General features: G+C 65.3%; 2 protein-coding genes and 1 long non-coding RNA gene across 9 annotated transcripts; 1 reads left to right on the top strand and 2 right to left on the bottom strand.

Annotated features, from left to right (window-relative positions):
• Window positions 1-1,613: 1,613 nt before the first annotated feature.
• On the top strand, window positions 1,614-2,764 carry LOC139605406 (uncharacterized). Its single transcript, XR_011684343.1, has 3 exons — window positions 1,614-1,697; window positions 2,284-2,305; window positions 2,532-2,764. It is a non-coding gene; the product is annotated as an uncharacterized lncRNA (long non-coding RNA).
• Window positions 2,765-4,426: 1,662 nt separating this feature from the next.
• On the bottom strand, window positions 4,427-25,774 carry LOC139605383 (transgelin-2-like). Of its 7 annotated transcripts, XM_071456728.1 has the most exons (24): window positions 25,638-25,774; window positions 25,409-25,532; window positions 21,769-21,960; window positions 18,234-18,386; window positions 17,954-18,105; window positions 17,682-17,799; window positions 17,430-17,571; window positions 17,146-17,291; window positions 16,898-17,040; window positions 16,484-16,624; window positions 16,290-16,406; window positions 15,777-15,927; window positions 15,562-15,685; window positions 15,314-15,489; window positions 14,990-15,240; window positions 14,834-14,918; window positions 14,219-14,389; window positions 14,043-14,088; window positions 12,159-13,379; window positions 11,394-11,539; window positions 5,344-5,552; window positions 5,087-5,261; window positions 4,908-5,010; window positions 4,427-4,828 (listed from the first exon to the last, which is right to left on the bottom strand). In XM_071456728.1, exons 2-24 carry the CDS (start codon window positions 25,503-25,505, stop codon window positions 4,687-4,689), a joined length of 4,401 nt encoding a protein of 1,466 aa, XP_071312829.1. In that variant the 5' UTR covers window positions 25,506-25,532; window positions 25,638-25,774; the 3' UTR covers window positions 4,427-4,686. The 7 variants fall into 7 exon arrangements, with proteins under 7 accessions (XP_071312829.1, XP_071312831.1, XP_071312830.1 ...); XM_071456730.1 differs by lacking the exon at window positions 21,769-21,960; XM_071456729.1 differs by lacking the exons at window positions 25,409-25,532; window positions 25,638-25,774 and adding an exon at window positions 22,350-23,107.
• DUSP23 (dual specificity phosphatase 23) lies at window positions 25,634-27,062 on the bottom strand. Its single transcript, XM_071456735.1, has 2 exons — window positions 26,548-27,062; window positions 25,634-25,819 (listed from the first exon to the last, which is right to left on the bottom strand). Exons 1-2 carry the CDS (start codon window positions 26,815-26,817, stop codon window positions 25,634-25,636), a joined length of 456 nt encoding a protein of 151 aa, XP_071312836.1. The 5' UTR covers window positions 26,818-27,062.
• Between the last annotated feature and the right edge of the window lie 811 nt (window positions 27,063-27,873).

The raw sequence follows: 27,873 nt of genomic DNA, 5'->3' as shown, positions 1-27,873 counted from the left end.
GAGCATCCCAGAGTGGGGAAACCCATGTGGGAAATGAGGACCCCTGGTGTGCTGGGTGTCACCGAATGGGGAGTCATGGTGCCATCGGGTGTGACAGGACCCCTCTGTCCCTCGGACTGGCTGGTGCTGCAGGTGCCTGCGTGGCTGCTGCTGGAGGGGGACACGGTGACACTGCGCTGCCGGGGCTGGTGGAACAGCACGGTCACCTTGGTGTCCTTCTACCACGAGGGGAGGAAACTGGAGGGGCTCCATGATAGGACCGAGTTGTCCCTGTCCCCTCTGCAGCTGCACCACACTGGCCTCTACCACTGCGCGGGCCGGGTGGTGTCACTGTGGAGCATGTCGAACTGGGTGACAGTGACAGTGCACAGTGAGTGCAGGGATGGGGACAGGGAAGCCCGACATCCTCTGAGGGTTTCCCCACCACTGTCTGAATCCTTCATCCCTCCCTTTACTCCTCTCTGGGTCACCCCAAATTTCCCAAGTCCCTCTTGGTTTCCCCCATGACTGCCCAGTTCCCTCTGCAGATCCCTCATCCCTCTCTTTGTCCTCCCCAGCCCTCCCTGGATTCCCCACCCCTTCCAAGGTCCCTGCTCCACCCTCTGGTCTCTGTGCCTTCCCTGGGTCCACCCACCCATCTCTAAACCCCAAATCATTTCCTGAGGCTCCTCAGTCTCTCGTCTCATTCCCCATCCCTGCCTGGGTCTCTCCCTTTCCATGGGGTCTCGCCATTGTCCCCAGTTCCCAACGTGCCTCCCAGGGTCCCCTTCTGCTCACTGGGATCCTCTCTGCTCCCCTCCAATCCCCTTCTTTCCCCTCCTGTGTCCCTCACCTCCCCTGGGTCCCCAAACCCTCCTGTGTCCCCCCATAGGGGTCCCGCTCTCAGGGGTGTCCCTGTCAGCACAGCCCCCGGGGGACAGGTGGCACTTGGGGACAGCCTGGAGCTGAACTGCTCAGTGACCATGGGGACAGGTGCCCTGTCCTTCTCCTGGCACCGGGAGGGCTCGGGGGCACCGCTGGGCACCGGCCCCTGCCTGGAGCTGAGCCAGGCTGGGGACAATGACAGCGGCCAGTACCGGTGCCGGGTCAGTGACGGGGACAGCGTGGCCGAGAGTGACCCCATGAATGTCACCGTCCTGGGTGAGCGGGACCCTCGGGCTGGGGGTGACCCCCCCATGGCACCCCCATCCCACCTCGCCCGGTGCCAGCCCTGTCTGTGTCCCCACAGTGCCCGTGGCCAATGCCACCATCACCCCTGGTCCCCTGTCACACCAGGTGCGTGCAAGTGACAACGTGACCCTGCACTGCTCAGTGCAGGTGGGCTCAGCCCCTGTCACCTTCACCTGGCTGCACAATGGGCAGGAGGTGGCCCAGGGTCCCCTCCTGGAGCTCGGGGACATCAATGTGGGACATGTGGGCACCTACCAGTGCGTGGCCACCAACCAGCTGGGACAGGACGGGCACCGCGTGTTCCGGGCACTCAGCCCTGAGCTGGCCCTGGAGGTGACACCTGGCTCACCCTGGGTCACAGGTGGGGTCACACGGGGTCACTGGGGTGTTCAGGACCTCCAGGGTTCCAGGTGACCCCAATGTGTCCCCTCTGTCCCCAGCAGTGGCTGTGAATGTCGGCAGGACCCTCCTGTTCCTGCTCCTGCTCCTGGCTGTCATCGGGGGCTGTCACTGGTGGCACCGCCGGGGTGGGTGACAATGGGGGGGCCCGAGGTCCTACAGGAACTGGGGGGAAGCCCCACACTCTCGGGGGGGACTTGGGGAATCACCCAAAGCCCCTGACCTGGAGGAAGCTGAGCCCCCCTTGACCTTTGCTTGGGGTGCTCACAGGTTTGGGGACATTTTGGAGGGTCCTGGGCTGTCCCAGGAAGGGCCTTGAGGAATATTGGGGTGACTCTGGGATCGCCTGGGGGCTTTTAGGGAGGTGTTGGAGAGTTGTGCAGGGATGTTGAGAGCTCTCCAGGGATCCTGGAGCTGTTTGGAGGCTTCTCTGCATCCCATTCTTGGGGTTTTTGGGGGCTTGAGGGGTGCTCAGGGGTTGTGTGAAGAATCAGGGTCCCAAGGCAGTTCAGGGGTCCTGGGGAGGGGGTTGGAGTACCTGGGTGTCTCAGGTGTTCTGGGGCTCCTCAGGGGTGGTTTGGGGTGCAGGGGCCTGGGAGTCCAGTAGAAATCAGTGTCTGGTGGGGGCTCAGGGGTCCAGTGGGCATTTAAAGGCCCCAGGTGGGGTTGGGGCCCAGGGCACCCCATGATCACCCCATCCTCTTTTTCTTGCAGCTCTCAGGAAATCCCAGGACAGGTGAGTGGGGAGCTCCAGCCATGGCTCTCCTTGACCCCCTCCCCAGACACCCCTCAGACCCCCCCTTATCCCCACAGGGCCCCCCAGAACCCCCTTATCCCCTGGAGGAGGGGGAGGGGCTGGACACCGAGGGGGCAGGGGGTGAGTATGGGGGATGGGTGGGGACATGGACATGTCACCCATGGGTGTCACCCCCAGCCAGGTGTCCCTTACTGTCCCTCCCAAGGACCCCCAGGTGACCCAGGCAGAGCTGCCAGGACCACTTGGGTGACTGCAGGACACCAGTGACATCCATGGGAACGTGCTGTGACACTGGGGGACAGTGGGAGTCCCCATCCCATGGCTCCTGTGGCTTTTGCATTAATGTATTTGCTTTTGCCTATTGTTATTGATCCTAAGTATTTAGATATCGTACAAGTTATAACTCTTTTTAGCTATATTATAAAATAATATGATATGATATGCCAATGTAATATATACTATTATATACTGTTTTATTATATTATATACTATTTTATTTTATTTATTATATTATATTATTAATATATCGCTGTAAGTATGCACTCTTTTGCTCGTAGAAACAGTAGTGCAATCAATATAATATCTATGTATCACTTATAGAAATAATCCTGTGATGCACATATTTTACTATAGACCTTAGAAAAACATAAGATGTTAAAAGACTTTTGTATAACTAAAAAAAAACCATCTAAGGCCATCCACTAGATGGCATGTAATCCCAGCAATATTACTCTATATAGAGAAAATTATTTAAGCTTTTTGGTGCTCTTTGACTGTTTCTTAAAAGCACCCCAGCACTGGAAATATTGTCCTTTTTTTCTCCTCTTATTAAACTTTTAATACTTCTAAGTAGTGATCTCTGTTTTTCAGAGTCACTCAGAATTTCTTGGATTTTTTGGTCCTTTATATTTTCCGTGGATAGGATTGCCACCTGCTGTTCGATATTCTGAACTACGGTGCTTATTTTGGGTGTTTTACCTCGATTTTATACGGTTCTATCATTGTCATTATCACATCCTTTGGCGACGGCATTTTTTGGGGTTGAATTTAGGGTAACCCCTCTTTTCATCATGTTAAGGTTTAAAGTGAGGGGGAAACCCTGTTGCCTTCCCTTATTAAGGGTTTAAACTGAGAAAATCCCGCTTTCCCCATCATTTGAGAGATTTAAATTAAGGGAAATGCCTATTTTCCCCATATTTTAGGGGATTTAATTGGTTAGGAGAACCCCTTTATTTGTCATTTTATTGGTTTGAGGTCAACACCCAAACTCTGTTTCATCCTTTGGCCGAACCTTCACACTTTCAGGTTTTATCTCCTGCACAATCCTCCTGTGCTGATTTTGTCCATTCCTTGTCCTGGCACTGGAGGTGAGACCCAGGAATATTCCATCTTTTATATTGATTTAGTTTTCTGAAGGCTTTAGGTCATTTTAATAAAGCCACAGCTGGCAAGTGTTGCTCATTTTCCCAGTCCCTCTTTATCAATAACAAACATCCGAGGATTGCTCCCAGACCAAAAGGCTTTGACTACCCTTGGATTCTCGGAGGCCACGTCTCAGCTGCTCCAAGAACTGGGAATTCTTGGGTGGAATTCTTTCCTTCCTGTGCATCTTGGTTTGAAAGACAAATATCTGCCAAGGAGGGCAGAAATGGAAAAGAAAACCCCTCCCTCCAAATTATTATAACTTCAAAAATACGAAGCTTTCAGGGAAAATGTAGAAAAGGGAATAACAGCTGTTTAGTAGAAAATAAACGGAACAGAACAAACAACACAAAACCAGAACTTTCCCACCTGCCCAGGGGGAAAAAATCTGGTTTTTCATATTTGGTGCAGTTATAACCGCGGCCAGCAGGGGGCGCGGCGGGGATCAATGCCGGCCAGCAGGGGGCGCTGCGATGCAGCGACAACTCAGCCCCGCCCCTCGTTGCCCCGCCCCCTTTGCTCTTGCCCCGCCCATTCCTCCTGACCCGCCCCCTTGGTCGTGGCCCCGCCCCTCCACGCAGCCATGGGGTCCCTCTACCCCCAGACCGGGGTCCCCCCCTTGTAACCCAGCAGGACCCCCCTGCCCTCCCCCAGCCCCAAATCACGACCATCCAGGCCTGGAAAGAAGAGGATCCGTTTATTGGGGCACAGGGGTTGCTCCCCAACACGCTGGGGGGGCCTCCAGCAGCCCCCAAGGCACTGCGGGGTGGTGGGGTGGGCGCAGCGGCACCGCACCCACCCAGCCAAATAATATTAATAAAAAATTCCTTTGGTCCTGACAAAACTGGGGCCGGGGGGCACCCGGCTGGTCCACGGCGGGGGTTAAGGCAGTTTGGGGGGGCCCCTGGCAGGCAGAGGCCTGGGGGGTCCGGAGGGGCTCAGAGGATCTGGCGGGGCATCCCGTAGCCCGTCATGCCAGCCTGCGAGGCGCCCCGGTTGGTGCCCATCTGCAGCCCGATGACGCTCTGCCCCTCCTTCAGCTTGTCCTCGGAGAAGACACGCCGGTTCTCCTGTGACTTCCTGCGGGCACAGCGGGTGTCAGCATCCCCAAGGGACCCCACAGCCCGGCCTCTTGCCCTTCCAGCACCCCAGCACCTACTTGGGGAACCAGTTGGGGTCTCCCACGAAGAGCCCATCACCCTTGGCTACGGCCAGGCTGCCCAGGTTCATCAGGGTCCTCTGCACACATGCCATGTTCTTCCCTGGAGAACCCACAGCAGGCTCAGCTCCATCTCCATCCCCATCCCCGTCCCACCCCACGGCCTCTGGGTCACTCACCCTCCCAGAGATCCACGGTCTGGAAGATGTCGGTGGCGGCGATGCCGTAGCGCTCGGCCGCCTGCAGGAACTGCGAGATCTGCTCCATCTGCTTGAAGGCCATGGCCGACGCCTGGATTTTGGCCACGGGCGCCTGTCCCCGCGGGTGGAGGCTGTTGATGAGCCGGCACAGCACCTGCAGGCAGGGACAAGGACAGGGTTAGGCTCAGGTGTGTGGCACGGTCACCCCCTGCCCCGCTGGCCCTGGGGCTACTCACTGTGCCATCCTTCAGCCACTGCTGGAAGCCATCCCTGCCGGGTGCCGGCTGTGCCACCGCGCTGCCGCCGTCACCGCCGCACTGCGCCAGGATCCAGCGCACCAGCACCTGCTCCAGTTCGGGGTCGTACTGCCGGTCGATCTTCTGCTGCACCTCCCGGCTCAGCCCGTACGAGGGGCCCCGGTTTGCCATGCTGACGGCAGGGGGGTCTGCGGGGATGGCACCCGTCACTGGCTCTGCTGGCACCGGGGCACCCACCCCATGAGCCCCATCCTGCCTGGACGTCCGGCGTGGAGCCTTATCACCCATGCCAGGCACTGCCCAGGCTCTGCCCTCTTCCTGCCCAGCTGGCCGGGAGCAGGCGCTGGCTCTGTGCCCACCCAAGGGGCAGCAGGGTGGGCAGCATCCTCTGTGCCACCCTGAGCATCCCCATCCTGTGGCCCGGCCCCGCACGGGCTTGGCAGCCACCGGGGGCCGGTCGGAGCTTGTTTGCAGATCTCGCCCGTTTGCTCGGGCCCAGAGCCAGATCCGGGACTGGCACAGGAGCGTGGGGCCAGGGCTGATGGCGGCGGTGTCCCCACCCCGGCGGGGCAGCCAGACCCCACCCCTGGCCAGGTGCTGTGCCAAGGTGCCACTGGAGCAGTGCCACCCTTGCTGGAGATAATGCCCACAGGGGATGTGAGCAGAGTGGCCCTGCCCGTACAGCCAGGGTGTCCTGAGCCCCTGGGCTCTCTCTGTGCCCTCTGCCCACCAGTGCCGTGGTGGGCACATGAGGCTGCCCCCCCGTTCATTGCCCCCATGCCCTGTCCTTCCCCGCTGGCATTTGGGGGCACCGAGAAGCCAGAACACGTGCAGGCAGCCCTGCGTGCCCCGGTGTCCCCGTCCCATCTGGGCACATGTGGCAGTTGCTGCCCAGGGGGTGCCCCGCCCACACCCGGGGACCCGGGGGTGCCAGGCTGAGCTCACCCCTGTCACACACCCAGCTCGGGGGTCCCGTCACCAGGAGCAGCCCCAGGACGCGCTGCCCTCAAGGACAGGAGGAAAACCGAGCCCAGCCGGGTGTGCCCCCAGAGCCAAAGCCTTGGGCCACCGCGGGGGTCTCCAGGGCCAGGCCTGGGGCATGGGGACCCCGCGGGGAGTGGCGTGGGGAGCGGCCGGCCGGGGGCCAAGGCGTTGGGAAACAAAGAGGAGCTGGAACTGGGATCATTTCCCGACCCAGCCGGAGCTTGCCCAGGCGGGATGGGGACACACCCGGACCCAGCCCCGCTGCCCCGGCGACCTCCGGACTCCGCGAGGGGGGGGCTGCGCCCAGCCCGGCTGGGCTGGGGACCCTCCGGCCATCGTGGGGGCAGCGAAGGTCCCAGTAATGGGGCAGCCACCCGGGGGTCTCTGGGGACAGCCTGGGCACCCCGAGCTCTCCCCAAGGTCTGGCAGGGAAAGCGCTGTACCCAGCCCCGCTGGGACCGAGCCACCCTGGGGACCCCCGAGACCCTGCAGTGCCAACAGGGAGGGGACCCCAACCCGCACGAGGCCACCCTGGGGACCCCGACACACTCCGGGGACAGCAGGGACAGGCTGTACCCAGGGCTCGACCACCCTGGGGTGCCCAGAGCCCCCCGGGAGCAGCGGGGAGGGGACAGCGGGGGGACACGGCCACCCCGGCGGCGGCGGGGAGGGGACCGGAGCCAGCCCCGCGGGCGCGCCCCGGGGCTCCCCGCACGGCGGGGCCGGAAGCCGCACCCCGGTCCCGTTTCCCGGGCGCGGCCGCGTGTCCCGGCGGCTCCGCGGGCGCGGTCCGGCCGCAACCGCTACCGGGGCGGGCGGGGGGACACCCCGGGGGAAAACCGGGCGCGCCCCGGGGACTGGCGACCGGTCCCGAGCCGGTCCCCATCTCCGCCCCGTCGCTGTCCCGGTCCGCATCTCCTTCCCGGTGCCCGCGCCGCTCCCGGTGCCATCCCCATCCATCACGTGCCCACCTGCGCCCGGTGCCCGGTGCCAGCCCCTCCCTACCTGCGGCGCCGGTCCCGCGTTCCCGGGGCGGCAGTGCCGGATGCCGCCGCCCGCGCCCTTTTCACGGCTGATGTCACCGGCACCGCCCGGCACCGCCCGCCCCCGGGGCGGGATCCGCGGCCAGGGCTGGGACCGAGCCCGCACCGCGCCCCGGGGCAGCCCCGCCCCGCAATAGGGACACGGGGGGGCACGGGGACAGGGTGGCCGTGGTGGGGACAGAGTGGTCATGGTGGGGACAGGGTGGCCGTGGTGGGGACAGAGTGGTCATGGTGGGGACAGAGTGGTCATGGTGGGGACAGGGTGGCCGTGGTGGCCAAGATGAGGACAGGGTGGCCGTGGTGGCAAGTGGACAGAGGGGTTGTGTGGGGACAGTGTGGCTGTGGTGGCCGAGGTGAAGATGGGGTGGTCATGGTGGGGAGGAGACAGAGTGGCCCTAGTGGGGACAGAGTGGCCCTAGCCCACTAGGGGACAGGGTGGCCTTGCTGGCAGGGGGATACAGTAGCTGTGTGGGGACAGAGTGGCTGTGGTGGCCATGCTGGGGACAGGGTAGCCACAGAGGGGATACAGGCATTGTGGGAGGGACAGGGCGGCTGTGGTGGGGACAGTGGCTGTGCTGGGGACAGGGTGACCATGGTGGCAGGGATTGTGACAAGGACAGAGTGGCTGTGGTGGCAGAGGTCAGGATGGGGGTAACTGCAGTGATCAGTGTCACACACGGCAGTGGCTGTGGTGGCTGAGGTGAGGACAACGTGACTGTGGTGACAGTGCCACACAGGGTGACTGGTGGCTGAGGTGACAATGTGGTGGCTGTTGTAGTGACACAGTAGTGACAGGCAGACACAGGGCTGTGTGGGGACAGTGTGGCTGTGGTGGCTGACATGAGGATGGGGTGGGGCCTGAATGGCTGCAGTGGGGACAGGGGGGACACAGGGGACACAGGGACAGTGGGGACAGTGTGGCTGCAGTAGCAGGGACAGTGCCCATGATGGGGACAGGCTGGGCATAACCCCCCTGAAAATTTTGGTGGGGGCTGTGCTGTGGTGACAAAACCTCCCATGGTGGCAGTAAGGAACGAGGCTGTGATGGGGACAATCCCCACAGTGGCACTTGTGGGTGCCAGGACCCTGCTGTGACGATGATGGGGACAAGCAGGGCCTGGCTCTGGTGGCAGGGGGACAGCTGAGGCTCGGGGGGAGGACGTGGCCTCCGCAGCACCCGCAGTGTCCCTGGTGGCGCCAGCACAGCCGGTGGCGTTGGCACCGCTCCCGTCTCCATGGCAAGCGCCACCAAAACAACAAACAAAGCCCGGGCTCGAGGCCACCGGCCGCCTCCAGAACCGGTGACAGGGCCACTGCTGCAGTGTCCCCGTCACCCCACCCCCCTCAGCACCCAGCTCAGCACCCACTGTGCCCAGCTTGGCTGGGGTGCCACCACTGGGATGGCACTGTCACCCTCTGGTGTCACCAGAGCTCAGCTGGGATGGCACTGTCACCCTCTGGTGCCACCACAGCTCAGCAGGCATGGCACTGTCACACCGTGGTGCCACCAGAGCTCGGCTGGGATGGCACTGTCACCCTCTGGTGTCACCAGAGCTCAGCTGGGATGGCACTGTCACTCTCTGGTGCCAACGCCACCGGCTGTGCTGGCATGGCACTGTCACACTGTGGTGCCACCAGAGCTCGGCTGGGATGGCACTGTCACACTCTGGTGCCACCAGAGCTCAGCTGTGATGGCACTGTCACCCTCTGGTGTCACCACAGCTCAGCTGGGATGGCACTGTCACCCTCTGGTGCCACCACAGCTCGGCAGGCATGGCACTGTCACCCTCTGGTGTCACCAGAGCTCAGCTGTGATGGCACTGTCACACTGTGGTGCCACCAGAGCTCAGCTGGGATGGCACTGTCACTCTCTGGTGTCACCAGAGCTCAGCTGGAATGGCACTGTCACTCTGTTCTGCCACCAGAGCTCGGCTGGGATGGCACTGTCACTCTGTGGACCAGCCCAGAAGTGTCCCCCTGCCCTCCCTGGGTCCCTCCTGCACCCTTGGGTGCCACAGGGTGGGGTGGCTTTACCCCTCTAAGGGTTGTGGGTGTCCCCTGGGGATTTTGGGTGGTGTTTCCTGTGGCTTTGGGGACATGGGTGGGGGACATGTGGAGGAGGGGAGCAGGGCAGGGAGTGACACATGGGTGACCCATGGGACTGGGGTGACATGGGGGGGAACAAGGTCAGGGGGTGACACAGAGGTGCAGGAACAGGGGTGGGGTTAGGGGTGACACGGGGACAGGACCCAGGGGTGACAAAACACGAGATTTAGGGGTGACACAGGGGCAGGACCCACAGGGGGGTGGCCCAGGGTGACACAGAGCAGCAGCAGGAAGGTCCCAAGGGTGACAGGAACAGTGACACTGGGACAGGATCCTGGAAGGGCTCAGCCAGGGGACAGAGGGGGTGATTTGGGGACAGGAGCCCCAGAGGGCACAGTGGGGGTCGATACAGCAGACACAGCGGGGAGGGGACCTTGGGGACAAACTCAGGGACAGAGGACAGGATGAGGGGCACACACGGGCAGAGCAGGGGGCAGGGCCAGGGGACAATGGGCAGCAGGCAGGGGGACATGGGGTGGACATGGCAAGGAGACATGATGGAGGGGACACCAAGGGACAGGGGCGGATGTGACAGGGGGACACGATGGCAGTACGGGGGGACATGAAGTGGGCGGGGCAAGGGGACACAGGAGGAACTAATGGGGGGCATGGGGTGGGTGTGGCAGGGGGACACAAGGAGACATGAGGGGACATGGGGTGGGTGTGGCAGGGGGACACAAGGGGACATGAGGGGACATGGGGTGGGTGTGGCAGGGGGACAAAGGGGGACCCGATGGGGGGACGGGATGGGGGGGTGACCAACGTCCGTGACCCGACGCGACCCGCGCCGGAGCCCACGCGCGACCCCCCGGTGATGTCATCCCTTTGTCCCCGCCCCCTCGGTGACGCGCTCCCGCGCCGTGGCCATATAAGGGCATGAGCGTGCAGGCCACGCCCCTCCCGCGCGCTCGGGGCCGCCGCCAGGCCCCGCCCCCTCTCCAGGGATGGGGAGAACCGAGGGAGGGACACCGGAACGGGAGGGGGAGGGGAGGGGGGGCTGAGGAAAGCGGGAGGGGACAGGGACATTGGAGAGGGGACAGGAATGGCGGGTACCCGGATAGGATGGGGAGGACAGCGCTGAGATGGCGGGAAAATCCCATTGGGGGGGGGGAGGGACACGGAGAAAATGGGGAGGGACAGCGAGAAGATGGGGGGACACCCCAAGGGAGGAAGATGAGCAGAGACTTGAGGAGGGACTATGAGGAAAACGGGAGGACAGAGCAATTTGTGGGGGGACACGAGAAGATGGGGGGGGGGGGTACCAGGAAGATGGGGGGGGTGGGATTGATAGGGAGGGGCCGGGAAGGTGCGAATGGGAAAAGGGAAACTGTGGCCAGAGGATGAGGAAGATGGGGCCACAGGAGAATGGGCGAGCCTGCACAAGGCACGGAGAGTGGGACGAGGTGGGAGGGGGACACCGAGAAGATGGAGGGGGGGTAGGATGGAGTGGAAGACATGGGACAGAGGGGGTTTAGAAGGAGGGCGGACGTGGCAGAACCCGGGATGCCTTGGGGATCCCCCGCCAACAGGAGCCAGAGCTGCTCTCACGCCTCTTTATTCCCCCCCCGCCCATCCTTTCACCCAGGGGTCCCAGGGGGTCCCTAGAGCAGCGTGGCCACCTCGAAGCGCTCGGAGCAGCACCCGCGGGCTCCCACCCGCTGCCGCCGCTGCTGGGCCCCCTCCCTGCGGCGCCGCGCCCCCAACCCCTCGGGCCGGGGGGTCTGGCCGCGCTCCGGGGGACCCCCCGTCCCCAACGCCTCCGCCGACACCGAGCTCACCGGGGCCGAGCCGGGCTCTGCGGGGAGATAAGCAGCGTCCGGCCCCGCCGCGGCACCCGGCGGGGCGGCCACGGGGCCCTGGGCACGGGGGTGGGGGGCGCGGGGGGGCCGCACTCACGGTGCCGCTGCAGGTCCCGCAGCGCGATGGAGGAGCCGGGCCGGGCCGGGGCCGCGCCCCGGTAAAGCTGCAGCGCCTCCAGGAGCTCCGATTCCAGCGCGAACTCCGCGTCCCACTCGTAGTTCTCGTCCACCGAGGTGTTTCTCCTGCGGGGAGGGGGCGAGGGGCACGGCCCGAGGGTGTGAGACCCCCGGGTGGGCTCCAGGGGACACCCCAAAAGTGAAACCCCGGGGGATGGGTAGGAGAGGCCAGGGATGGAGGCCAGGGCAGAGCATGAGGTGTCAGATGCCAGGCATGGGCATGAGACCCCAAGATAAATGCCAGGGGAGACCCCAAAAACTGAAACCCCAGGGGATGGCTGTGAAAGCCTGGGGATGGATGACAGCACAGTGATGGAGGTCAGGGCAAAGGATGAAGGATCAGATGCCCGGGATGGGCATGAGACCCCAAGATAAATGCCAGGAGAGACCCCCAAACCACAGGTGCCCCGGGATGGGTGTCAGGGGCAGATGCCAAGTTCAGATCCCAGGGATGAGCATCAGGGGCACCAGCCCGAGGGATGTGGGGACACGGCAGGGATGCTTGGGGAGAACTGGAGGGGTCTCTCGGAACAGGGACACAGGGGGCTGTCCCCAGGGCACGGCAGGGCCGGGAGGCAGCCAGGTGGCTCCGTGCCAGGCCACCCCATGCCAGCTGGGTGGGACAGGCCCGGAGCTGCCCCAGCACGCTGCAGGAGCTCATCCCAGTGCCCTGCCCATGGCTCACCTCTTCCCGGCACCAGCATCCATCCTGCCCCGTCCCTCCTCGGTTGCCGAGCCCCCGCTGTGCCAGCTGCCCCCGTCCCCGACCGGGGTACCCAGGAAGGTGCCCCCCAGGGACGGTGCCAGCGAGGGGGGCCGCAGGAAGGAGCCGCTGCCCCGGCCGCTGCTCTGGCTGGTCAGGCTGCCCCGAGGGAGCTTCTCCGGGGCTGCAGCGTCCGGCGGCCACCCCGGGGCCTCAGTCCGGAGATGTGGGGCCGGCTGGGGGGGCGGCCCGGGGCTGGGGGAGCGGGGCCAGGAGGGGGAGCCGGGCAGCGAGGCCTTGGCGGGGCCCACGGGCAGCCGGGGGGGCTCAAGGAACGCGGCGGTGGCGGGGGGGGAGGTGGCGTTGGCACTTGTGTCGATGCAGTCCGGGCACAGCGTCCGCCCCGGGCGCGGGGGGCTGGCGGGGGGCTCCGGCCGGGCGCCGGCACTGGGGGGCTCCCCCGGCTCCTCCGGGGGGGGCCAGTCGCCGTCCACACACATCTCCTTGAAGAAGGGCAGGCTGAGGTACTGCAGGATGCCGCTGATGGCCGGGGGGCCGGGGGTCACCGGGGGGCTGCTGGCCGGCCGGGGGGAGCCCTGGCGGGGCGGGGAGTCCCGGGGGGGGCCGTGGCGGGGCCGGGGGGGCTCCTGGACGGCGCTGTAAGGCAGGGTGGCGGCGGCAGAGGCCACGGGGCTGACGTCGGTGATGCTCAACGCCACGGCCTCGTCCACGGGGCTGCTGCTGCCGTAGCCGAAGTAGCGGCCGTGGCGGTGCCCGGAGGCCCGGGCGCCCCGGCGGGGCTGCCCCGCGGGCTGGGGGCGCAGCGAGACCCCCCTGTGCCACACGGGCTCGTCGTCTTCCTCTTCTTCCTCCTCCTCCTCCTCCTCCTCCTCCTCGGTGGGCAGCTGGCGGTAGGGCTGCAGCGGGTCCCGCACAGGCTCCGGCTCCAGTTCTGGCTCGGCCTCCAGCACGAAGCGGCCGTCGGGGCCGCGGCAGATGCGCTCCAGCGGGACGTGCTCCCGGTGCTCCCGGTGCTCCCGGCCGTGGCTCTCGTAGGCAGGGTAGCAGGAGCCAGCGATGCTCAGCCCCAGGCTGGTGCCGGCCTTTTCACCCCACAGCAGGCTCCGGTGCAGGCTCCGGCACGGCGACGGCTGCAGCTTCAGCTTCACCGTGCTGGCAGGGCTACCAGGGCCACGAGCATTGCTGCAGGGGAGAGGCAGCAGCTGCAGCACCCCCAGCCGTGCTGCTCCTGCATTTCCTGAGCTTTCTCCAGCCAAAACTGCCCGGAGGGAGCACTAGGGGAGAGCCCCGGTGCAAGCACCCCGCTCCTAATGCCCCTGGGCAGTGGCAGCAGGGCGTGGCTGTCCCCAGCCTGTCCCTGTGCTCCCAGATGGTGGCAGAGGGATGGTGAAGAGCGCCGTGGGATGGGACAGGGAGAGGGACAGGGATGGGAACATGGCATGGCCAGGAGTGGGACAAGGAGGGAGAGGGATGGAGGGGAGCATGACATGGAGAGAGTGGGAGAGGGAGGGGAGTGTGGCATGGCCAGGAGTGGGATGAGAGGCAGCAGGATTTGGGGGAGTGGAAGCCAGAGGTGTGACATGGCAGGAGTGGGATAGCGGGGGAATGGGATGTAGAGGAACGTGGCATGGCAAGAGAGGGACAGGGAGGGAGTGTGGCATGGCATGGCATGGCATGGCATGGCAGGAATGTGGCATAGTGGGAGTAGGGAGGGAGTGTGGCATGGTGGGAGCAGGACAGCAAAGGGGTGGGATGGAGGGAGCAGGACAGGAAGGGAGTGGGATGGAGGGACCACGGCAATGACACAGCAGGACAAGCAGGGAGCGTGGCAATGATGTGACTTACTGTGGAGGTGGAAGCTTCTTGCTGGGGGAGAAGACGAGTGGTGGATCTGGAAGGCCATGAGAACACAGGGGGATCACACGGCGAGCAACTCAAAACGTGATGAGGAGGAGGAGACGGCGGCACCCACTCGGTCCCCACCCAGGCTGGCCTGTCCCCTGTCCCCTGTCCCCGGGTACCTTGGCGGCGCTTGCGGACGCGCGCAGCGCGGCGCCGGTTCATGATGCAGGCGGCCATGGTGCTGAAGATGACGGCCACGCTGAGGAAGCAGATCCCACCAATGACCCCTGCCAGCACCGGCTGTGGCAGCAGCTCCGGCAGCTGCGTGCGGGACGGGTACACCTCCATCCCTGCCACACACAGGGCACCCCATCAGGCAGGCACAACCTCCTGGTGTCACCAGGATCATGGGGGGCTCAGCTCCTGACCCACCAGGGCTGCTCTGCCCTTGGTGGGAACTGTGCCCCCTGCCACACACAAGGTACCCCATCAGGCAGGCACAGCCCTCCCCTGGTGTCACCACATCACGGGGACACAGCAAGGGCTCCGCTCTTGCCCCACCAGGGCTGCTCTGCCCACTGCCATGGGCACCAGGAGAGGAGATGCTCTGGTTCCTGAGGCTGAAGCCACTCTGGCTGTTGCCCCAGGTTTAGCCTTGGGGGTCCTGCTCTGTCCGTGCCCCCAGTTTAGCAGTAGGGACAGGGTGGTGGGAGCAGCATGAAGGGGATTCTCCTTTGGGAATCTGGATGTTTCCCACCTCTGGTTTCTGTCCCCACGTGGCAGCCCAGCCTCACCTGCAGTGGACACGTTCACCGTGTTGCTGGGGTCGCTGATGTAGCTGCCAGCAAAGGCCACCAGTCGGAACTCATAGAAGGCGTCCTGGGGAGGACACAGAGCCATGAGCCACGCTGCCACAGCAACCACCGAGCCCTAACCCAGCCAGACCTCACCTTGATGAGCCCTGGCACCAGCACCTGGGTGTCAGTGCCGGGGATGGAGCGCTCCAGCACCTCCCAGCCGCCCTTGTCCTGCCGCAGCTCCAGCGCATACCCGCTCAGGGCCACCGAGGCACGGGCAGGGGGGTCCCAGCGCAGCAGGACCCCCCTCACGGTCTCGTTGGCAGTCAGAGCCCGGGGTGGGGACAGGAAGACGTGCACGGTCATGGCCGGTGGCTCCGGAGGCACTGTGGTCACTGGGAAGCCTTGGGGAGAAAGCAGAGGTTGGCACGAGGTGGGCACGGGGGCACCGGGCGTGTTCTGGGGAGCTGCCCTTACCCCTGGGCACGGAGGTGACAATCTGGCTGAAGGGGCCACTGCCCAGCTTGTTCTGGGCCAGGACGCTGAACTGGTAACTGGTGTCTGGCTGCAGGTTCTCCACCAGAAGGTGCTGAGCCCCCGCTGGCACCGACAGGGACACCCAGTCATGGTGTGCCCGCGGTGGGTACCTCACCCTGGGGACAGGAGGGACCCATGAGAGGGAGCTGAGGCACCTGGGGGGGGACACAGCAGGGGTGGGCACTCACAGAGGGGTGTACCAGACGCTGAACCTCTGGAAGTAGCCTCCATCAAAGCCTGGCTCCCAGGAGATGTTGGCTGCCAGCAGCAGTGGGAGCACAGAGACGTTGGTGACAGCGTGGGGACTGGTACCTGGTGGGCAGCAGTGTCACGCTGGGGGGCTTGGACCACCCTTGCCAGCACATTGCCCACCCCAGGACCGTCCCAGTGACAGGCAGCTCACCCAGTACGTGGACAGAGGTGGCAGTGGTGACACTGGCCACCTGGTTGGTGGCCGTGCATTCCCAGACTCCGTGCTGCTCCTTGATGAGGGGGTGGAGGACAAGGCTGCTGTTCCCATCCACCTGGGCACTGCTCTTCCCCATGCTACCCACCTGTGGGGCATGGACATGCTAATGGTTGGTACCCACCAACCTGGCCCCTGCAGGGCTGGGACTGTGACACTGCCACACGGGGGACAAGGGGACTTGAAAAGGGGGACATGGCCCACCACCCTGGGGCTGGTTTGGACACCAAGGGGCAGGGTTTTGTCAGTGTTTTAGAGAACAGCCAAGCAAAGTGACCTGAGGCCCTCCAGGAATCATGTGATGGGACGGAACCCAGTGGGGACAGGGACACAGCCCCAGGAGTGATGTGGGGACAAGGACACTGCCCCAGAAATGATACCCTGGAGGCCAAAAACAATCTCTGCCCCGGGTAGGGGTCTCAGCTGACCCCCCAAAGCAGCAGCCCCTACCTTCACCCAGGTGATGGTGGGTGGGGGATCCCCTTGAGCCACGCAGGGGATCACCAGCTCCCGGCCCACCTCCTGGAAATATTCCTCCTTGGGCCGCACCGTGAAGGCAGGAGGGTCCTGCAAGGCAGAGGGGCAGTTTGGGGGAGCTTGGCAGGGGGTGCAGAGCCAGGAGGGGACCCCGAGGGGCTCCTCACCTTCAGCAGGACCCGCGTGGGCCGGGACTCGCCGGCGGTGCCGTAGCTGTTGTAGGGCGTGCAGCGGTACAGCCCCAGCGCGTCGTCGTTGCCCGTGGCGATGACGATGGAGCCGTCCGGACTAACGGACCAGCCGGGGAGCTGGGAAAGGAGGAGGGATTTGGGAAGGTGGGAAGGGTGGTGGGAGTGGGAGTGGCCGTAGGAGGGATTTGGGGAGGTGGGAAGGAGCTGAGAGAAGGGAATGGGTGAGCAGGAAGGAGCTGGGAGAGCGGAATGGGTGAGCAGGAGGGATTTGGGGAGGTGGGAAGGAGCTGGGAGTGAGGAATAGGTGAGGAGGAGGGGTTTAGGAAAGAGCTGGGAGAGGGGAATGGGTGAGCAGGAGGGATTTGGGAAGGGTGGTGGGAGTGGCCCTACCTTGTCCAGCTCCAGCGGGCGCCCGTCCCTCGTCCATGTGACAGAGAGCAGGGGGGGGTTGGCCCTGGAGGGGCAGCGGATCACGCCCCTCATGCCCTTGGGCAGGTGAGTCTCCGGGAGCATGGTGGTCACCTGCGCCGGGTCTGCGGGGACACACGGCGCTGGGGTCCCCATGGGGCACCCCTGTTCCCACCACAGCCCCCACAGCAGGGCTCCCTACGGCCTGGGGGTGCAGGAGGGGGTCTTACAGAGCACTGTGACGAAGGCTGAGGCGGAAGGTGGCTTCCAGAGCCCGTTGCTGGGGGTGCACGTGTATTTCCCAGCGTCGTCCGGGGTCGTTCGCTGCAGCAGGAGGCTCCCGTCCACCAGGACACGGACCCGAGCCTGGAGGTGGCTGGGAAGGGATGGCACAGCAGGGAGTGGCACAGCTGGGACTGTTCCTGCTGCCCTGGGGTGATGGATTTGCCCCCAGCATGTCCCTGGCACGCGGGGGCAGGTTTGGGGGCACAGCAGCCCCGGTGCCAGCCCATACCTGAGGTGGAAGACGTTGCTGCTGCCCTGGAACCAGGTGTAGGTGAGGTTTCCTGGGTATGCCTCAGCCTGGCACGCCAAAAAGGCATCTTGGGAGATGTTGACAGTGACGTTCTGGGGTGGCACCACGATGATGGGTGGCCCTGGGGTGCGGGGCAGAGTGGCACTGAGGGCTGGGCACAGGGGACAGCCCCAGCTGCTCCCAAAACCGACCATGCCATGGCTCCGGGTGTGTGCCCACACCTGTCCTTACCCTGCACGAGCACACGGGTGGTGTGGGTGACGGTACCCTCCTTGCTGGAGGCGTGGCACGTGTAGGTGCCCGCGCTGGCACGCTCCACGGTGGCAATGCTCAGCGTCCCGTTGCTCACCTGCAATGGCACCAGCTGTGGCACGGCCACCGAGGGACGGCAACGTGCCCCGTGAACCGGGTGGTGGCAGCAGGGAGGTGCCACCACACTGGGGATGGGCAGCAGAGCCTGGCCACACCCCACAGAGGGGTGACTGGCGGGTTGTCACCCTCACCTGCACCGTGTCCCCGCTCTGCACAGGCAGGTCACTCCTCTTCCAGGTGACAACAGGCTGGGGGTTGCCGACAGCCCTGCAGGTGAGGCTCAGTGCAGCCTGGTCCCGCACCTCCACGAACGCAGGGGGGGTCTCCAGGAAGGTGGGAGGTGCTGAAAGGCAAATCCCGATCCAAACCCTCACCCTTAGATCTGGCTCAACTCAGTGTGGAAGCCCAGCGTTTCCAGTGCCAGCCCTGGGAGATGCGGGCAGAGCAGCTGAGGGTGGGACGGGCCGGTACCGTTGACGGTGAGGTGGATCCAGGTGCCGTTCTGGAAGTCGGCGTCGGTGCTGTGCCGGTCGAGGAAGAGCACCCGGCACTCGTACCAGCCCTGGTCCTCGGCACGCAGCAGGTCCAGGCGCAGCGAGGCACCTTCCTCCAGCCGCACACGACCTGTGTGTGCCACCGGCAGCGGCTCAGGGACAGCCACGTCCCTGGGCCATCCCCTCCCTGGGGCCACCCTATCCCCGGGTCACGCCCTCCTCGGGCCACCCCCTCTGGGGCCACCCCCTCTGGGGCCACCCCTCTCCCAGCTCACACCTTCCCTGGGGCCACCCCCTCTGCCGGGTCACGCCCTCTGGGGTCACCCCTCTCTCGGGTCACCCTCTCTGGGGCCACCCCTCTCCCAGCTCACACCTTCCCTGGGGCCACCCCTCTCCCGGCTCACCCCCTCTGGGGCCACCCCTCTCTCGGGTCACCCCCTCTGGGGCCACCCCTCTCTCGGGTCACCCCCTCTCTGGGGCCACCCTATCCCCGGGTCACCCCCTCCCTGGGGCCACCCCCTCCCCAGGGCGCCCGCCCACGCTGGCCCCGCGGGGGGCTGGGAATGGCGGTGCCAGAGGTTGGTCCCAGCGACGTTCAGCACTCTACACACATGGGTGACAACGCAGAGGAGGCGACAGTGGCTGTGTCACCCGCCCTCGCGCAGAGTGGCCTTGGCGGGGTCCCCCAGCACGGCGGGTCCACGCACTTGGAGCATCGCTGGTCCCAGCACCCCTCCCCCGGCCCCTTTTCCCCCTTCCCGAGGACTCTCCCTCCCCCTGGGAGCTCCCCCGGCGCTCTCACCCTTGGGAGCCCTGCAAAGCCCCGGTCACGGTGAACCCTCGCCCGCCTCGCTGCAGCTTCCCGGGGGGACACGGTGACCGGGGCTCGCCCAGGCCGTGGGGTCCTCGCCCCGCGCCAGCCCCACGCCCCGCGGCCTCTTTGATGAGGAGAGGGATAAGGGCCGCAGCGAGAGCGACCGCAGCCCGCTAATCCCCCGGGCTATTATCAGAGCCATAATCGGCTCAGGGTGCAGTGGGCAATTGGCTCAGCCCAGGCTGGGGTGCGCGGCCAGCGGCCCCCAAGGAACGCACCGGCACCCCCTGTCCTGGGCACCCCCTGTCTGGGGCACCCACCATCCTGGGCACCCTCTGTCTGGGGCACCCACCGTCCTGAGCATCCCCTTCCCTGGGCACCCACTGTCCGGAGCACTCCCTTCCGTGGGCATCCATCTTTCCCTGCCACCCCGGCACCCCCTGCCCGGCACTGCCACCCCGGGCACCCCCGGGCCATTCCAGGTGACCCTGCTCCCGAGACACCGCGGCAGGGACACGGCACGGGCAGCACCGGAGCAGCCCATGATGCTCCATCAGCATCCCAGGACCTGCAGCTTCCCGAGGGGTTCCCGACACGGGAAGTTTTGGGGAACCCCGCTGCCAGCCCCAGCCGGTGTCACAGACGGTCCCCACGCAGTGCCCGAGGCACCGGAGCCCCGGCTGGCAGCGGGATTGGGATTCCGTGTCCCGCCAGACGAGCCTGGCAAGGATGATGAGGAGGAGGAGGAGTGGCAGGAGCCGGGCAGGCGGGTTTGGGCACCGAGATTCGCCCTGAGCCGTGCGAACCCCGCACACAAACACGTGCAAACCTTTCCCGCAGCGCCCAGAGCTGTCTCCCACCCCTCTGCCTTCACTCCACAGCTGTGGGATGAGGGGTCCGCCAGCCTTCACCCCAGATCTGGCTCCCACGCCGAGCCCTGGGAATTGGGACAGCTCTGGGAAGCTTTGGGAAGCTCTGGGAAGCCCCAGCAGCTGCCAGCCCCCAGCCCCAGGCACGGCGGGAGCAGCCGGCTCCTGAACAAAGGTCCCTTTGGAAGGGATCAGAGCGGTCTGGGGACGCCCCTCAGCCTCCCCCTAATCCCCCTGTGCCGGCCCCAGCTCCCTCCTCCTCCTCCACCGCCCTGCAAAAACAAAACCCTGTGGCCCAGCATCCCCCCGCGCCTGGCAACCGACATTCAGCGGGACACAAAGGAGGGGAGGGGACACAAAGGGGGCTGCAGCCCCCGCCACGCGGCCGGAGCCAGGGAGGGGGGGCCTGAGCCAGCCCGGAGACCACCGACCCTCTTCTAGGGCAGGGGACAGTGGTTCGTGTCACCGTGGGTGGCGGTGGCACCCAGGGGAGAGCCGACCCCCTCCCACCACGTGCTGTCACAGAAGGAGCTGCAGCCCACCCTGTCCCCAGGACCCCCCCCCCGATCTCCCCAGGAGTGACACTGGTGACAGCAGCGGTGACACCTGATCTGATCCACCTGGGAAGCGGCGGAGAGAGGGGCTGGCATCGCCCTGCACCCACCTCCCCTGCCCTTCCCGGCCGATGGAAAACAAGACCGAGCCGCCCCGCTGCCATGGCGACGGCCGCCAGCCCCCCCTGCCCACCCACCAAGCTCGCCCTCATTCCAGCCAGCAGCCCCTTCCCCCAGCGCTGATCCCAATCTGCTCCCGCAGCCCTCGGCGGCGAGGGGACACGGGGGAGGGCACTGCCAGCCCCTTCCTGGGTAACCGGAGCCGCGGCAGCCCCGGGGCCCCTCGGCGCTCAGGTAACAGGAGCTCAGCCCGGCCTCCCGGCAGAGCAGGTGCCTTGTCCTGCCCGGGGCGTTCGTTGTCACCGCTGGTCCCTCAGAGCCAAGGCGGAGCTGCTGAAAGCATCCCCCAAAATCTGCACCCTCGTGGGAAAGGGCAGCAGGAGAGTGGGGTGTCCCAACCGAGGGGATTTTTAGGCAAGGGACAATTTTGGCAGCAGGGTTTGGGTTGTGATCTGAGCATGATCTGGCCCCCCGAGGAAGGGTCGGAGCACGGATTCTGGCACAGAACGTCGGGGTTGGGCTCAGCCCAAATCACCCACGGGCTGCCAGCTCTTCCCATGCCCAGGGGACACTCTTGTGGCTTTCCCCTCGTGCTCTCAGGGATCCTCTCGCTGGGATTCCTCTGGCCCTGCCACCGCTCACTTTAAATACCCGCTAAAGCAGCGAATATCCCCCTCCCACGCCCAGCCCGTCCCCGGCCCAGCTTTGCTCCAATTAGCAGCTCCCCCGAAATCCCCTCCCCAGCCTCAACCTTCAGGCGACCCGCACGGGCCGAGGCAGCGCCCGCAGCCCCCGGGGCACCCCGGTGGCACCGGTGGGGCTCGGCCGTGCCACCCTGCAGGAGATGCCCCAGCAGCCACGGGGGTGGGTTTGGGGGGTTTCTCCCCGATCTCACCCTGTGGGGATCCCTCCCGCTGCCAGGCTGGGCACCCCAATCCCTCCTGCTATCCCTGGGGACGGAGATTGGCACTCACCTGATGCAGGGACCTCCCTGGCCCCCCGAGACCCCCGCAAGAGCCCCCCACTTCCCCGGGAGTGGGATTAAGGTGGTCCAACAGCAGCAGCACCCGGTTCGACCCAACCACAGCGAGTGGAGACACGGGACAGCCCACGGGAGTCCCGGGAACCCCCGCCCGCCCCTTCCCCGCCACTCACCCGCGTACTCGGGGTCCACGCGCGGCGAGTAGAGCCCGAACTTGATGAAGATGGGGAGGACGAAGCCGAACCGGACCCACTCGATCACGTAGAGCGGTGGGCGCGCCTCGTGTGCGCCCAGGAGCCCGCAGGACAGCACCGCGCTGCCCCCGACGCGCCCCACCACGGCCCGGGGCTCGCTCCGGCCGCTGCCTGCGGGACCGGCACCGGGACACGGGTGAGACGGAACGAACCGGGATGAACCGGGATGGGGGCGGGACGGCACGGGACACACCGGGACACATCGGGACCCTTCCCCTGCCCACGGAACCTCCCGCCCCCGTCTCTCCGGGACCCGGTGCTGGCCAAACCAATCCCACCGGGACACACCGGGACCTTCCTCCCGCCCCCGCTGTCCCCAGCTGTCCCCCGCCTCCTCCCGCTTTGCCGGCACCCGGCACTAGACGGACCGGTCCCGCCGGGACACACCGGGACATACCGGAACACACCGGGACCCTTTTCCCGCCCCCGAGCCCCGCCGCCCGGCACCGGCCAGACCGGCCCCGCCGCCACCCCCCCAGCTCCCCGGGGCGGCCCCTCACCCCCGGCTCCGGCGAGCAGGCTGAGGACGGCGGCGCGCAGCCACCACCGCATAGCCCAGGTCCCCCCTGCGGCGGCTCCCGCGGCGTCACCGGGGCCCGCGGACCGGCGGGCTCGGCCGGGCAGCCCCGGGGGCACCGGCCCCGGGCGGGGGGCGCGGGAGGCTCCGCGTCCCGCCGCTCCTCATGCCCGGCCGGCCGCGCTCGGTTGCGCTCGGCTCTTTCCGCCTGCTTTCGGCCTTTTCCGGCTCGGTTCGGGTCCGTCCGGGTCCGCTCGGCTCCGGCCGCCGCCGCCGGGCGGCCGCAAACAAACCCGCGACGGCGGGAGGGGCCGCCCCGGCCACGCCCCCCGCCGCCCGTTGCCGCGGCGACAGCCAATCAGGAGACGCCGCTGAGCGCTTCTGGAGGCGGCCAATGGCGGAGCGAGGCAGCGGGGAGCGAGGGATGCTGGGAAATGTAGTACCCGGAGGGGGGGCAGGGGTCCGGGGGGCGTGTGGGTGACATGGAGGGGGATCTGGGGGGGAAAGCGAGGGAGACACGGGGGGACACATGGGGGATCACGGGTGGGACCGGGAAAAGCACGGAGGGCTACAGGAGGGGCACATAGAGGGAGGACACGAGTGGGACACACGGGTGGGACACACAAGTGGGACACATGAGTGGGACACACGAGTGGGACACACAGGTGGGACCATGGAGGGGACACAGATGGGATACGAGTGGGACACATGGGCAGGACACGCAGGGAAAACATTTCTGGGACAGAGAGGGATCCAGGGGACACAGATGGGACACAAGGGTGGGACTGTGGTGGGTCAAAGAGGGGACACACAGGTGGGACATGGATGGGACACATGGATGGGACATGGACAGGACACGTGGGTGGGGTTTGGGTGGGACACAGGGACAGGTGGGTGGCACTGGGTGCAGTTCAGCCCTGTGTCCCCTCTGTCCCCTCTGTGTGTCCGCCTGAGCCAGCGCTCCCCGCTCGCCCTTCCCCATCCCAGCTCCCGCTCTCTAATCCCACCCTAAATGTGTCCCCACACGGGGACAGCCACCAGTGCCATGTCCCCATCCCGCAGGCTGAGCCGGAGCTGGGCCACTCGCCAGCCTGGGGGGACAGGAGGGGACACAGAGGGGACATCCAGGATGTGTCCCCGGCTCAGAGCCAGGATCGAGGGACGAGCAAACCCCGCACGTGTGACACCAGCCCAGCCACACGGGAGCCCCGGGAGCGGCTCTGGGGCGATGCCCCCCCAGCCCAGCCCTCCTTGGAGGGGGTGGGGGGTCCATGGAGCCCCCCCGGCCCGGCCTGGCCCCCTGAGCCCAGGGGACTCTGAGGACAGTGTGGAGTCAGCGGGGTTAAGGGCAATAATTCTGCCGTAAGCAGCTTTGGGCCGCTCCGGCCCATGTGAGCTTAGGCTGGACATCGCTGTCCGGCACTGCCACCGCGGCCACGGCGTCCCCACCGCGGCCACATCGTCCCCACTGTGTCCCCATTGTCCCCGAGCTGGCCCCCACACAGGGCTGGGCACCCCAAACTGGCTGTGCCCTGGGTATGTGCCCCCCGCACGGCTCCGTGCGCTGGTGTGGCCTTGCTGTGGCATCATCTGGGGGACATTGGTGTCCCCAAAACCCCACCATGGGCCACCAGGGCCAGCTGGGTGGCCCTGGAGTTTTGGAGTGACCTCATACCCTGTGGTGAGCCCCCTTCCCAATAGTGGTCACATCTGGGCAGGGCACAGCTGGATTGCCAGCAGTGACCAGTGTCACCATGCCAATGTCACCACCCCGGTGTCACCACCCTGGCACCTTGTCCCCAAAGGAGGATGGTGACATTGTGGCATTCCAAAGGAACTTTTAGGGACTGTGGAGCTGCTGGCTGAGGCGCTGGCCCCAGCTGTGCTCGGGGCGCTCCCAGCCATGTGCCACCCGCCCGGAAACGGGGACGGTGACACTGCTTCCAACCAGGATTTAAATGCCACCAAGGTTAGGAGCAGCTGAGAAGAGATTTCCAGGATTGGATTTTTGGATGGAGATGCCTCAATTCCGGCTAAGCTACACTTTAAGCACCAACGTCCCGGGTCGGCCCCCGGGCGCTGACACGGTTGTCACCCTCCACGTGGCATCAGGGCACTGGCAGGTGACAGCTCTGGGAGGGCTGCCCATGGTCCCTGAAGGACCCCAGAGACAGAACCACCCCAGAGCTGGGATCCCATGGGACCCCACAAACAGCACCCTGAGGGCCCCCAGAGCCAGGACCCAGATTTGGGACCCCAAAGCCAAGGTCCCAAAGCGAGAACCCAGAGCCAGGACCCAGAGCTGGGACCCCAAAGCCAAGGTCCCAAAGCCAGGACTCCAAAGCAGAACCCCAAAGCCAGAACCCAGAGCCAGGACCCAGAGCTGGGACCCCAGATGACCCCAGAACCAGGACCCTGAGAGTGCCCAGAATGAGAATCATAAAGGATCCCAGAGCCAGAACCCAGACTTGGGACCCCAAAGCCAGAACCCAGAGAGACCCCAGAGCTGGGACACCAAGGGATCCCAGAACCACAACGCTGAGAGACCCCAGACCCATGATCCTGGAACCAGGACTCTGAGGAACCCCTGAGTCAGGACGCAGGGCTGGGATCCCAAAGCCAGGATCCAAAGCCAGGAGCCAAGAGCTGGGAACCCAAGGGACCCCAGATCCAGGATCCCAAACAACCCCAGAATTGGGACCCTGACTGACCCCAAATTCAGGGCCCTGAGGGAGCTCAAAGCCAGGATCCAGAACCAGAACCCTGAGGAACCCCAAACCCAAGACCCCAGGGCCATCAGCCCAAGGGACCCCAGAGCCAGGATCCCAAACCCCAGAATTGGGACCCTGACTGACCCCAAATTCAGGGCCCTGAGGGAGCTCAAAGCCAGGATCCAGAACCAGAACCCTGAGGAACCCCAAACCCAAGACCCCAGAGCCTGGACCCCAAATCCCAAGATGCAGCTGCCAACGAAGCCGGGTCTGGGGGTGCCCAGCAGAGCCATGACCAGGCATCCCCCCAATGTGTACCCCAAAACCAGACCTGGAGAGAAGCCACAGGCCAGTCCTTTAATGCAGGAGTGGAGAGACAGGGCTGGGCATGCCTGGCACTTCAGGGTGCCCAATTCCACGGATGCCATCCACGTCCTCAGCTCTCCTTGCCAGCTCTGTGGAGGGGAAAAAGCCACCAGTGAGCGAGGACTGGGGACATTTAGGAGCCACAGATGGGGAGGGGACCCCCGTGGTGACACCCTGGGGACGGTGGCACCTACCTCAGGCACTGGCAGAAGCGGAGCACGGCCTGTTCCTGCTCTGCAGTCTCGATGGAGCCGGGCCGGAGGCGTCGGATCTCGCGGATGGCGTCACCAGCTGCCAGGTGCTGCTCCTTGCACAGGTAACAGGCCAGCAGCGTGCCAGTCCGGCCATGGCCCAGCATGCAGTGCACTGCCACGGCCTGGCACAGGGACACAGCAGTGGGTGGCACTGCTGGATGCCCACGTGCCCCTCTGAGTGACAGGTGATGCCCATTTTGGTGCTGCCTTCATGGGATTTCTGCCTGGTGTCACCTTCTGTCACCCCCTCCCCTCATCTTCCTAGGTGTCCCTTCTTGAAGTGACAACTCCCTGAGATTTCACAGCCAGCAGGTGTCACAACCCTACCTCAGGTGTGTGTTCCCCTCCAGGTGTAACCCTCCCAAGGTGTCATTCCTCAAGGGGACTCCATCCCCCACTAAGGTGCCATTCCCCTGAGATGTCATCTCCCCCCACTCCCAAGGTGTCATCTTGTCAAGATGTCACCCCCTCCAAAGTGTCCCCCACCACCAAGGTGCCATCTTTCCAAAAATTCCACCTCAAGGTGTTCCTCCCCCCTGAGGCATCACCCCCCTGAGGTGTCACCCTGCTGAGGTCTCCCCCCAACCCTCGAGGTGTCCCTGAATTGTTCCCCCAGATGTCTTCTCTAGTGTCCCCTCCCCTGGTGCCTCTCCTGGTGTCCTCCCCCAGGTATCCCCCTAGATCTCCCCACCTCCAGTGTCACCACCTCAATTGTCCCCTCTAGTCTCCTCCAGCTGCCCCCCCCAGTGTCTTCCCACAGTTGTCCCCCAGGTATCCCTCAGGTATCATCCCCCAGCTGTCCCCCAGGAGTCCCCTCGCTGTCCTCTCCCCCAGGTGTCCCCGGCCATACCTCCCCGCGGCCATTGGCCTCCTCCACGATCTGCAGGAAGCTCTGGATCTGCTCGGGGCTCGGGGGGGTGAAGTCGGCGATGCGGAGCCGGTGCAGCTGGATTTGGGGACAGCAGCCGTGGTGGGGCGGGGCCCGCTCGGTCAGGGACACCAGGTGTCGCACGCCGCGCTCCCGCAGGTACCGGTAGTGCCCCGGTTCCCGCGGCATCGCCAGCCCCGCCAGCCGCCCCTCGACCACCCATGAGAAATTGGGGGGCTCCAATGCACCCATCGCCTGTGGGGGGACAGGGGACACTGCTGCTCTGGGGACCCCACGGATCCCTCAGGTGAGATCCCACAGGAGCCCCAAGTCAGGACCCTTGGAACCTCCATTTCAGATGCTGTGACCCCAGGAAAGATCCCCTGGGATCCCCTGGCCAGGACCCCCAGGACAGCACCTCCAGGACCCCCAAAATCACCCTCAGGAGAACGTGGCCAGGCCCCCAAATCAGGTCCCCAGAGACCCCCAGGAACCCCCCCCCCCCCCCCCCATTAAACGTGGCCAAGCCTCCAGGATCTCAGGAACCCCAATACAACTCCCTCTCCCCCCAGGAACATGGCCAGGCCCCCTGGGACCCCCAATTCAGTCCCCTGGGACCTCCTGACAGACCCACAAAGTCAGACTCCCTGGGACCCCCATCTCAGGGCCCCAGACCCCATTACCACTTCCCCAGGGCCTCCAGCCAGGACCCCTGAGACTCCAAATTAATGCCCCCCAACACCATCCCCCTGGAAAACCCTCCACACCTCCAGAAGCCCCAGCACCATCCCCAAAACTCTCTGGCCAAGACCCTTGGGAGCCCTAAATAAAGCCCCCAGACCTCCAGCTCAGATCCTGCCCATCAGGACCCCTGGTACCCCAAAACCAACCCCGTGGAGAACCCGGCCAGATCCCCAGGACCCCCAGGTCAAGACCCCCATACTCCCCAATTCAGACCCCCTATGTCAGGACCCTCAAAACCACACCCTGGAGAACATGGCCAGAGTACCCCAAAGTCCCCTGCACCCCCTGGCCAGGACTCTCAAATAAACCCCAAATTCACTCCCCTCAATTGACACCCCCATGTCAGGACCCCCGGGTCCCCCAAAACCACACCCTAGAGAACATGACCAGGATGCCCCAAAATCCCCTGCACCCCAAACCCCAATTTCAGACCCTTCAATCGACACCCCTCATGTCAGGACCCTCACACCCACCCCCTCAGCAGAGTTTAACCGGGTGCCCCAATTCAGAGCCCCCCACCCCATCAGCCCCCCGGGACCCCCGTTCAGCGCCCCGGGCCCAGCT

The sequence above is a fragment of the Agelaius tricolor genome, unplaced genomic scaffold (assembly GCF_023055355.1).
Source record: "Agelaius tricolor isolate 1412-34295 unplaced genomic scaffold, bAgeTri1.0.p SCAF_66, whole genome shotgun sequence".
In the NCBI taxonomy this organism is placed as follows: domain Eukaryota; kingdom Metazoa; phylum Chordata; class Aves; order Passeriformes; family Icteridae; genus Agelaius; species Agelaius tricolor.
Note: the sequence above shows the minus strand (reverse complement) of the source record. Positions and strands in the feature narration are given on the sequence as shown.